The following is a 12,013-nucleotide window of genomic DNA, read 5'->3' as shown; positions in this document are numbered from 1 at the left end:
CTTGCATCCTGGCGTTCATGTGGATGTTACTTTGACACGTACCACCTACCTAAACATTGTTGCAGAACAAGTACACTCCTTCATGGTATTCCCTAATTGCAGTGGCCTCGTTCAGCAGGATAATGCGCCCTGCCACACTACAAAAACTATTCAGAAATAACTTGAGGAACATGACAAAGAGTTCAAGGTGTTGACATGGCCTCGACATTCCCCAGATCTCAATCTGATCGAGCGTCTGTTGGATGTGCTGGACAAACAAGCCTGATCTATGGAGGCCCGACTTCGCAACTTACAGGACATAAAAGATCTGCTGCTAAGGTCTTGGTGCCTGATACCACAGCGCACCTTCAGAGGTCTTGTGGAGTCTATGCCTCATTGGGTCAGAGCTGTTTTGGTAGCACAAGGGGGACCTACACAATATTAGACATTGTTTATAATGTTATGGCTGATCGGTGTATGCTGAGTGTTCAACAGGAAATGTTGAATGAATCACACTCTTGACAAGGTTCTGTAAGGTAACTGTGAGGTAAAGGTTAGTGGTGCTCTCTTGTGGTGAAAAGGAGGAACAACACTCACTAGAAAATATCTCTGTTTCGTCAGTTTCTCTTGGAAATCAGAGCCGAACACAGCAATCTGACCATCATAGCGAGTGTTTCTCTGTGAAGGAGATAACAGATAATATCATATCAAATCCCATCAGCCTTACCATGCACATGATTTTAAAAAACCACAAATGAAACCTTTATTTCATGTCACATTTTGTAGATATCCTTATAGAAAAGTCACGCTGATTAACACATGATTTTTCAACACTTCACCTGTTTCACATATGGACTTTTCAGATGTAGTATGTGTCGTCCCCCCCCCCATGATTCATCTATGTTCACATGTGATTTTTTTTCACATCATTCGGATGTAGGACATCATTCGGATGTTTTATTTATCACATATTACACAGATGTTGTCGTCATGTGTTCACTTGATTACATGTACAGTTTCAGTTTCGGGGCATAACATGTTAAAATGCACTTTCACATGTTTTTTTCACATATTAATTTCATCAAATATAAAATATAGTTGTAATAAAAATTATTCAACCCCCATTGCAGATCAGATTTTGTCATATCACAGCAAACCAGTGACTATATTTCCCTTCCTGCACGTGGGCCTACAAACATGGCCGCCATGGACTGCGAATCCCAGAACACTCACATTCACTCTAATCACGCACTGCTGCATCCGATTCACAGCACTCACACCACACACATAAGAGACTGGTTCTACACAAGGACTTTGTGAAGTATTACATTCAGTCGCCTAGTCTCTGTCGTATGTCCAAGCCTTATACTGTGTTTGCTGTTCTGATCATTGACCTCTGTTTACTCTGTTGACCTCGATCCTCTGCCCTGTCTAGTTTTGCCTGATCGCCCGACCTCTGCCTGTCTTTGTGTATTGATTTCTGCCTTATCCTTTGGACTTTGATTGATTGAACTACCATACCTGCACTTGCTTCTGTCCTGCACCTACTTTACGTGACAGGTTTATTGTCAAAATTGAAAGACTTTCAACAAATCAGACAATGGCAATTCAAATGGTTTCCCCAAATTCAACTGAAAATGCAACTTTTAATGACTTCTCCAGTCTCAAAATGATTCAATCCCCTGAATAGAATCTGCAATCAAGGGCTTCATTAGTTGCACCAGGTGTACTTAAGCTGGAACACATGAAATACCTGAACTGGCTAGGAGTTTGTTGAGTGTCAAGTTTGACTGGATGTTAGAAATATGGCTAAGTCAAAAGAATGGTCTAAAAAGTTAAGAGAAGAGATAAGTTCCCTTCACAAACAAGGAACAGGATACAAAAAGATAGCAGAGGCACTGAATGTTCCTAGAGACACCGCTGGAAGCATAGTTCACATGGTGGAGGCTCGGTGATGCTCTGGGGCTGCTTTGCACTGGAAACCTGCAGCGTGTGGAAGGCCAGATGGATTCATTGAAGTATCAGGAAATCCTAGGAGGAAACGTCATGCTGTCTGGGATTAAGCTGAAGCTTGGGTGTCATTGGACCTTCCAACAGGACAGTGATCCCAAGCGTACTTCAAATTCCTCCAAGGCTTGGTTGCAGAAGTCGTCCTGGAAGATTCTACAGGGTCATCACAGTCACCTGACTTGAACCCCATGGAAAATCTCTGGTGGGATTTGAAGAAGGCGGTTGCAGCACGCAAACCCAAGAATATTACTGAACTGGAGCCATTGCTCATGAGGACTGGGCTAAGATTCCTCAGGAACGCCGCCAGAAGCTCTGCATCTCGTTTGCAGCAGGTCATAACAACAAAACGGTGCTCTACTAAGTACTAAAGATGCTTGCCGTGAAGGGGGTGAATAATTTTGAGACTGGAGAAATCATTATAAGTTGAATTTTCAGTTGAATTTGGGGAAACCACTTGAAGCATTAGTTGTGTTGAGCTATTTCAATTGCTTTCGTTTGATTTGTTCATCGCAAACAGCTAAAAACCTGTCAATTTTGACAATAAACCTGATTTGCACTGGGGGTTGAATCATTTTGATCACAACTGTATGTGAAATTTTCCATAAGGGTAACAATGTCCATGGGTAGCTGATCACAATAGGTTACTGAGGTATATCAGGCCTCAGCAATGTGAATTAGAAAGTGAAATATTGCTTACTGGAGCACATGCTTCTTCTGTCAGTCCTTTGTCATTGTCCTCCTGATCAGGAAGGCACTCCAGAGCGTCAAAGTAGAGCCATTGTTTGAGCGGCGTGAACTTACCACTGCAAGCCTGAGCAACATCCATAATCAGCATTAACAGTTTTCAACCTTTTCAGATACCATCAGTTTTTCACTGCACATGATTGCCTTGATCTTTCTCACCTTCATCACCTCCTGGGCAGCCAGTCCTCCAATGAAAGCATTGATGGGAGCCAAATTTCCCCTGGCACAAAGAGACAGTTTCCTCACGACTGCCTCATCTAACTCATCAAACTGTGCTGCTGCACTGTGCTGCTTCGCCATGGCAAGCAGTAGCTCAGCATCCTCCTGATTACGAACACATAATAAAAGCTGGATATCCAATACATCAATATCATCAAAACACATTTGGTGTCGTTATAACGAATAGTTCAAAATTGTCATTACCCCTGTATTTCAGCCAGGAGGCAAATGCTTGACTTAACCTAGTACACACGGTTCTTAGGCAGTACTTTTACACGAGCAGCCTTATTTTGGCCAATTTCCTGCACAACATTAGCAGTAAAATACTGCCCAACTCAAAAAACACACAAACCATAATGAAAGATTTGGCAATTATTGTGATATGAAAATGCAATTGGCATATGCTTACAGCAATGATAATCCAGTTCTGAAACTGATGTATTATTCTCTCCTGCCCCGACTTTTCCAAATTTAATTTGATGAAAAAAGACGTTTGTAAAACATACTGAGCATACTGAATGGTTGTCCGTTACTGACCTGGTTCCTGGGTTTGGGCAGTCGACTGTATTTCTGTTTGAACTCCTGCAGTGCTCGAAAGCCCAGGTGAAGAGATCGAGCTCTCTGAACGTTCCCAAAACTAGTGAGCACCAGCAGCTCAGTATCGCGCATCACTTCCTCCACAGCAGCATCTAGCGATATCTGACACGTCCAATACATACACATACATTCAGTATATGAGATTTTATTGTATAAATACTGTAACTCAGATATTATTATATGGCTCTGATGTGTTATTGTAACAAACTCACAAAACTAAGTGTCTTCGTTTCTTTGACTTCAGTTGCCACTCCACACTTCTCATATTCAGAGAAATTTGAAGTGTCACAAATACTGAAGGAGTAGCTGTCTAAAAAGCAAATGAGAGGCACAGCTATATAATCCTGCCCTTATTTTATGTAAACGATTGGCTTCATCTTTCATTTTCATAGCTCTTTATCACTTAGAATAATTCCAATTCCTGTTATATATTACTCACCTATCACTTTGATTTCAGTAGGCGCACAGCTGTTGAGCTCGGTCATGCCCTGAACCCCAGAGAAGATAACACGCATGCCATCGGTGAAGGTGCCCTGGTCATCTGTGCATGTCACTATACCAGGATTTCCCTGCACAGGACAAAGGCATGACTTTATACCCGGCGTGGAAAACTCATTTAAGGATGGACCTACGTTGGCCAAAATGTCACGTTAAAGTGGCCGCACCAATACATCCAAACACTTTTCAATAATTATATGTGCCTAATTAATTTTGATACATTTATAACTAAACTTAGTGCAAGTAAACCGATCCAAGTTGGCATTTGCTATGGTCTGCAGTGCTGTAAATTTATAACAATAAAAACAAACTGACAAGAAATTGATATAACCTCTTACTGACACATGTTCATGCTGGTTGAGAAAAAGAATAAAAGGTCTCAGAGTAACACAAATCATAGTGTAGTCAAGTCATGCGCAATGTGGGAGACTCAGGTTTCAGCTACTCGACTTTTCAGCCTTAATCAGCTCAGCAATATCAGGAGTGAGACTTTCATCCATGGCGACTTTCAGCGTGTCATTTCAGGGTGTTTGTGTCTCAGTTTTGATTTATTTATGTTGAAAAAGCCTGCTCACAAATGTAGGTACGTGCAAACATGCAGAGAATCAACGAGGCAAAGGGTACTTTCAGTTGTGGGTACTTTGACCCGATACTTAAAAACATTTTTTTCCAGGCCTACACTGGCAAATTTCTTTTTCAACACAGAATTCAATCAAATTCATTTTGATGGCGTATCAGACAGGTTAGTAGTGAACGATGAGGTAAACCTCGTGTTTTTCGGGTCATGCTGAGCCATGATTCCACTGCCGCGTTCGCTAATTGTGCCTCTCAGACAGGGGGAATGCACAGGATTGCTTTCAGCAACTTGCGTCTCCCACGGATTCTGTTAAGACATGAATGTTATCGTAGTACTCTGACACATATTTATCTCGACCTTGCAGTTTAGTGTCGAGAGCATTCAAATGTTTGGTGATGTCCACTATAAATGTCAAGTCCTGAAACCAAGTCCTGTTTTTCCTTTTTGATTCATGAACAGTCCAATTTTCATTTGCAGTTCATAAAAACAAACAAACAAATAAAACAAAACCGCTTCCGTACCAACTCAGCTTAACCACCTCACCTCTGTGTGGTAGGCTAAGCTATGGCTAACGTTATGCTCACTCAGTAAGGCATCGAACTGACGGTGGTACAGTCCTTTCACATGGATAAAATTCACTGTTTTGATAACCACGATCATGACATTGTCCACTTTAAGTGATTTGCAACATGGCTACTCTTGATGAACAATTGCCAGCACATGACTGGACCATTTTTCTTGAATTTGGCAACAACACCTGCTTTCCTTCCACATATGGAGGGAGCGCCATCGATGGCCAGACTCACAGCATGAGCCCAGTCCAAACCTAGCCTGTTTAAGGATCCAACCAAGCAAGCAAAAAAATAATCGCTAGAAGTAGTTGTGTCTGTCACTGAAATGACAGAATCAAGAAACTGTACGATGACAATTGAAAGAATTTACTCTCTCATTCAAGTCTCCTGCCAAGTCTGTGACTCTGTCCACTGCAGTTTGTCTCGACAAACTTATATTAGCAAAAGCCTGCTGCTGGTCAGGGCATACCATTTCAGCTGCTTTCAACATGCATGTTTTAATGAGCTCCCCTTCAGAATACAGTATGGCGTTGATGTCGATGAGATTGACCTTCTCTCTCTCTCTCTCTTATTTATATATATATATATATATATATATATATATATATATATATATATATATATATATATATATAAACCATGAGGGCGAATGCTAACTTGTTTGGACACAGCCACTTGCTAGGAGCAAATTAAACATTTTGTGGTTTATTTACGCTCTGCATTCAGAACCACCTTACGTTTATTGGACAAAGAAATATTCCAAAGCACAATGCTAGCCTATGGGAATGGGAAACCGTGCCAAACATTGGCAAGAAATGACCTCTAGCGGATAAACTAGGAACTGCACCTAGTGTCAATAAAAGACAAGAGTGGATAAATCAGGAACTGTACTATAAGGGTTTTCCAATACGTGGGATATCTCCTCATGGGCCAGCCCAAACTATCAGGCTGTTTTGCATCCCTGCTTTATACTGCATACACATCAATATTAATGATTAAATGCTGAAACAGAATTACTTGTCAATTTTATTATTTGACTATGCTGTATATATAATTACAGTGCATTTATACTATAACATTATACCACAGCACAGTTAAAGTCTGGATTATGATTGGTCAGAAAGTGTTGATTAATTTTCTATAAAGCAACTGTTCCAGTTGCAATGAGCGGGAACATAACACTAAACATAACTATAAATGGATAAAAATATACCGAACTTCCTAGTGTAACCAGGACAAAGTTCAGCTGGCAGACATATTCGTGTGATTTCACAGAAGCATGCAGGGTATGTACTAGGGTATGTTGTAGTGTATATTTGAATGGATAGGAGATTTTTCCCCCCTAGTCGCTAACTGTACACCTAAAGTGATTTTCAAAAGTATTCACCCCCCCTTGGCATTTTTCTTATTTGGTTGCCTTACAACCTGGAATTAAAATGGATTTGAGCCACCTTTTGCAGCAATTACAGCTGCAAGTCTCTTGTGGTACGGCTCTATAAGCTTGGCACATCTAGCCACTGGGATTTTTTGCCCATTCTTCAAGGCAAAACTGCACAAGCTCCTTCAAGTTGGATGGGCTCTGCTGGTGTACAGCAATCTTTATGACATACCACATATTCTCAATTGGATTAAGGTCTGTGCGCTGGGATTTAAATGTTTCCCCTTAAACCACTCGAGTGTTGCTTTAGCAGTATGCTTAGGGTTATTGTCCTGCTGGAAGTTAAACCTCCATCCCAGGAAGACTGAAACAGGTTTCCCTCAAGAATTTCTCTTTATTTAGTGCAACCCAGCTTTCCTTGATTTCTGAGCAGTTTCCCAGTCCCTACCGATAAAAAACATCCCCACAGCATGATACTGCCACCACCATGCTTCACTGTGGGGATGTTATTCTCAGCGTGATGAGAAGTATTGGGTTTGCGCCAGACATAGCATTTTCCTTGATGTCCAAAAAGCTAAATTTTAGTCTCATCTGACCAGAGTACCTTCTTCCATATGTTTGGGGAGTCTCCCACATGCCTTTTGGAGAACAGCAAACGTGTTTGCTTATTTATTTATTTTTTTTCTGGCCACGCTCCCGTAAAGCCCAGCTCTGTGGCATTACAGCTTAATGTGGTCCTATGGACAGATACTACAATCTCTGCTGTGGAGCTTTGCAGCTCCTTCAGGGTTATCTTTGGTCTCTTTGTTGCCTCTCTGATCAATGCTGTCTTTGCCTGGTCTGTCAGTTTCGGTGGGCGGCCCTCTCTTGTCAGGTTTGTTGTGGTGCCATATTCTTTCCATTTTTTAATAATGGATTTAAGGGTGCGCCGTTTAATGTTCAAAGTTTCGGACATTTTTTTTATAACCCAACCCTGATCTGTACTTCTCCACAACTTTGTCCTTGACCTGTTTGGAGAGCTCCTTGGTCTTCATGGTGCTGCTTGCTTGGTGGTGCTCCTTTGTATAGTGGTGTTGCAGAATCTGGGGCTTTTCAGAACAGGTGTATACATACTGAGATCATGTGACACTTAGATTGCACACAGGTGGACGTTATTAAACTTATTATGTGACTTCTGAACGCAATTGGTTGCACCAGATCTTATTTAGGGGCTTCATAGCAAAGGGGACTAATACATATGGATGCACCACTTTTCCATGTTAAATTTTTTAGTATTTCACTTCAATTTCATTTTAATTTCACATTTCACTTCACCAATTTGGACTATTTTGTGTATGTCCATTACATGAAATCCAAACACAACTCCATTTGAAATTACAAGTTGTAATGCAACAAAATAGGAAAAATGCCAAGGGTGGCGAATATATTTGCAGGGCATTGTACACTCCATGTACACTCCTGCTGCCTTAAAGGAACAATAGACACATTGTAATTCATGTTTTGACTTTCAGTTATGTCTAAGAACTCTGATCATATAAGGTTCAGGTTTAGATATGGTAGGGTCACTGCAGATAAAAGAATGTACTGGACCTTTACCTTGGAGACACTGGCAATCATGGACACACTTGGCGGTTCCCCATCAATGTCTTTGACCACAAACTTTTCTCCAAAGTCACAGAACAACTGTCTACAATTAAGCAATAAACAAGAACTCTTATAAATTCAGCACATTCATCTTACAATATATATGTATACTCAGCAAAAAAAAGAAACGTCCTCTCAAAACTGCTTATATTTGCATATGCTTATGGATTAAGATAAAAACAATCAACAAATGAGACATAAACTGAACAAATTTCACAGACATTCGAGGGACAGAAATGGAATAATGAGTCACTGAACAAAAGGGGGGTGTGTGTGTCAATATTAAAAGTAACACTCAGTATCTGCATCTTTAAGTACTGCAGTGCATCTCATCTTCATGGGTTGCAGCAGATCTGTCAGGTCTTGCTGTGAGATGTTCCACCAAGGCAAGTTCTCGATCATGTCTTCAGGGACACGCGGTTACATGTAATTGTCCAGTGCAAAGACGATCATCTGTCCTTCCTGTCTCCCTGTAGCACCGTCTTAGTCGTCTTACATTACCGACACTGCAGTTTATTGCTCTGAACACATCTGCAGTCCTCATGCCTCCCTGCAGCAGGTCTATGGCATGTCCACGCAGGTGAGCAGGAACCCTACACATCTTTCTCCTGGTGTTTTTCAGAGTCAGTGGAAAGGTCTCTTTAGTGTCCTAAGTCAGTGGTTTTCAAAGTGAGGCCCGCGGCCCCCTTGGCGTCCGCCAGGGGGCGCCCAGGGGGCCTCAACAATTTGGTGTATATATTTATATAATTCCTAATGTAATGTAAAGATGTAATTATTAATAAAAAAAAAGGGGGATATATTCAGAAGTCTCTATTTGTAATGTGTTTTCTTGCGAAAGGGGGACCTCGGTCAAATGTTAACGCCATTTGGGGGGCCTTGCCCTGGAAAAGTTTGGGGAACCCCTGCCTTAAGTTATTGTAACTGTGACCTTAACTGCCTACCGCCTCTTCCACAGGTGCATAAGCAATAACTGTTTCATTCATTGAACAAGCATGAAAAACATTGTTTAAACCCTTTCCAATAAAGATCTGTGAAGCTTATTTGGATTTGACAAAATTACCTTTAAAATACAGTCTTTTTTTTGCTGAATGTCTATATAATACTATTATCCTTACCCACAAAGTCCTTTGGTGTCAGCCAAAATATATTTGATGTTGTTGGAGTGGCAGAATGCAGCCACTGAAAGCTGCTCTTCAAATGATGAATCTGTGAGAACCACCACCTAAAATCATTTTGGACAGAATTTAGATGTAGAGGACTGCAATTTTATCACTTGTTAATCATGCTTATATGTACAAGTCAGGGGTTTTGTATGGCCACTATAATGAACTAAAACAATTTTTGTTTCCTCAGCTACATTAGTTATGCATATTGAATTCTTCTGTAGAGGCCTAGTAATTCAAGTCCCCCTGATGGCCATTTTATTTTAATTACAATTTGCTGTTCTTCTCGTGGCACTGCTAAAGGTTGTGACTGTCTCAGTGGTGTTATAATGTATTTGAGAAGAAACAGTGGAACAAAAATTACAGCTAAAACACCTAATTATACAAGTCTGGAACTCTCTGACATCTGCAATACTAATCCCCTTGTCTGTTGCACTATATGGTATATTCCCATAAATCAGAGTAAAAGTAAGATCACATCTACCTGGAAGTTGTCCAGAAACTCCTTATTTAGAGTTTCAGTATGGGTGGAAAGTCGAACATGGCTATTCAAGCGGGCAAGATGTTTTTCAGAACAAATTGCTCGGTTCTTCCCCAGGTCGCTCTCTTTTAGGTAAAACTTCAAAGAACCAAAGAAAACAAAAATGCAGTTAAAGCAACTAGAAACAAAGAAAGGGTGTGTATATATATATATATATATATATATACTCAGACATGCACTACTTCAAATTTTTTTTTGAACATATAATCACTCAAACACACTCTAGCTAGTCTCTGGACTGTTTTCCTGCCCTGCTGGAAAACAAACAAACAATAGAAACCATCACAGAAAGTCTAATGGTTTCCACTACAAATACCATTACAAACCATCAGCTAAATAACAAAACCATTACCATTATTGGTCCTTAATGGTATCCATTAAACATAACATGCCGCTAATAGAAGGCACAAATTACCAGTAGAGACCCACAGGGACCATTAAAACCAATACAACTCCCTTTATATCCATTAAAACCATTAAAAAGTTCTATGAGCTTTTCTCTCTCTCTATTTTTTTCAGCAGGGGTGTTCTTAGATTACAATCTTGACTACAGACTCTCAGTACCTGAGAGGACAGGTCGCTCCATTCGGTCGTCCCTGTGTCCTGGATGGTCACTGAACCAACTCCAGCCAGAATTATGTTCTTGGCCACCTCCACCCCGAGACCTTTCATCCCACAAATAAGGACATTTGCCTCTCCCATATGTCGCATTGCATCATGGCCCAGGACATACCTGTAGATGGATCAGAATTAGCAAATACACCATTCAGCTGACCTCAGATCAGATAACAGCAGCTGCTTTAACCAGTCCCAGTTACTCAACTTCATTGAAAGTATTAAAATCACTTGATCAAACATGATAATCATTATTGTCAGGCTTTTGAGTGAAACATGATCAGTTTGTGGCTTTGATGTGCACTTCCACATTCTAAGACTCGTTCGAAAAGAACCGATTCGTGAATCACCTGATTCGATTTTTCAACACGGACGTTAACAGTTAGTCAAACCTTTCTTCATAAAGGTGTTGATGCAATGTGAATAAGATTGTTTAATACTCACAGCTGCCGTGAATATAAGCCCTCGTCTATGTCAATATGCGCCATGGTTGTGGAAGATTTCCTCAGTTGTGTTTTCAGTGAAAGAGCTGATTTCAAACAAGCGCTTATTTTCTCTTTCGTTTCAGCAGCATCACGTAAGCAGGAATTTTAAATGTTGCATTACTTCCTGTTAGCCTTTTTTTTTTTTTTTTTGCAGTAAAATCTTTTCACTAGGTAGCCTAGGTTTTCATTTTTGAATGATTATTTGTTTATTTATTTATTTATTTAGTTATTTATTTAGCAAAAATGCCTTAAATGGTCCAGTCTCGTGATCAGCAGCCAATTATTTTAAAACTGCATGCACTGAGCAAACACGACCACAAGATGGCGCTGCAAACTCCTTTCGTTTCAAATCCCGAATCTTAAAAAAACGAAGATTTTTTTTGTTGTTGTTGTTGGGGGTTTTTTGTGTGTGTGTGTTTGTCCCCCCAAAAATAGTCAGAATATGTTGATCAAGAGAAATAAAATAAGGACTGGTTAGGGACTGACTGTTTATACCAGTTTGAATGAGCCTGAACATAACACTAAACAAAACAATTAATGGATCAACAAAACCTGAACTTTCTAGTGTAACCAGGATGAAGTTCAGCTGGCAGGATTGTAAAACATGTTTGTGTGGTTTCACAGAAGCAGGTACGGTATGTTTTAGGGAAATGCTTCTCAAACCTGTCCTGGAGGTCATTTTGTATGTCTCCTTCATCAAACACACCTGATTCAACTCATCAGCTCTTTAGTACAGACTGCAAGACCTGAATTGGGTGTCAGATAAGGGAGACATACAAAATGTGCAGTGCTGGGGGTCCTCCAGGACAGGTTTGAGAACCCCTGGTCTAGGGTATGTTTGAATGGATAGGAGATTTTTTTTGTCCCCCTACTCCTGAGACTTTTAGACCCAGACTTTTGCAATATCTTTAAAAGGTTAAATACCTTAAACGATTCTTCATGGACCATGATCCTTCTACAAGTGTTCTCTAGCCTTAAATGGTCCTGCATT

General features: G+C 40.4%; 1 protein-coding gene across 1 annotated transcript in view; it reads right to left on the bottom strand.

Moving 5' to 3' along the window:
* uba7 (ubiquitin-like modifier activating enzyme 7) overlaps positions 1–11,290 on the bottom strand; it is a 49,905-nt gene extending 38,615 nt beyond the window's left edge. Inside the window, exons 1-11 of the mRNA XM_017480267.3 lie at positions 10,982–11,290; positions 10,487–10,655; positions 9,866–10,000; positions 9,334–9,440; positions 8,171–8,261; positions 3,989–4,118; positions 3,762–3,859; positions 3,490–3,651; positions 2,893–3,057; positions 2,687–2,800; positions 577–657 (exon numbers count right to left, since the gene is read on the bottom strand). Coding sequence (XP_017335756.1) covers positions 577–657; positions 2,687–2,800; positions 2,893–3,057; positions 3,490–3,651; positions 3,762–3,859; positions 3,989–4,118; positions 8,171–8,261; positions 9,334–9,440; positions 9,866–10,000; positions 10,487–10,655; positions 10,982–11,025 — 1,296 coding nt within the window. The 5' untranslated portion in view covers positions 11,026–11,290. The remainder of the gene's footprint in view (positions 1–576; positions 658–2,686; positions 2,801–2,892; positions 3,058–3,489; positions 3,652–3,761; positions 3,860–3,988; positions 4,119–8,170; positions 8,262–9,333; positions 9,441–9,865; positions 10,001–10,486; positions 10,656–10,981) is intronic.
* Positions 11,291–12,013: the final 723 nt, after the last annotated feature.

Source organism: Ictalurus punctatus, chromosome 11, assembly GCF_001660625.3.
Source record: "Ictalurus punctatus breed USDA103 chromosome 11, Coco_2.0, whole genome shotgun sequence".
Classification (NCBI taxonomy): Eukaryota; Metazoa; Chordata; class Actinopteri; order Siluriformes; family Ictaluridae; genus Ictalurus; species Ictalurus punctatus.
The sequence above is the reverse complement of the archived record's forward strand: the minus strand, read 5'-3'. Positions and strand labels throughout refer to the sequence as shown.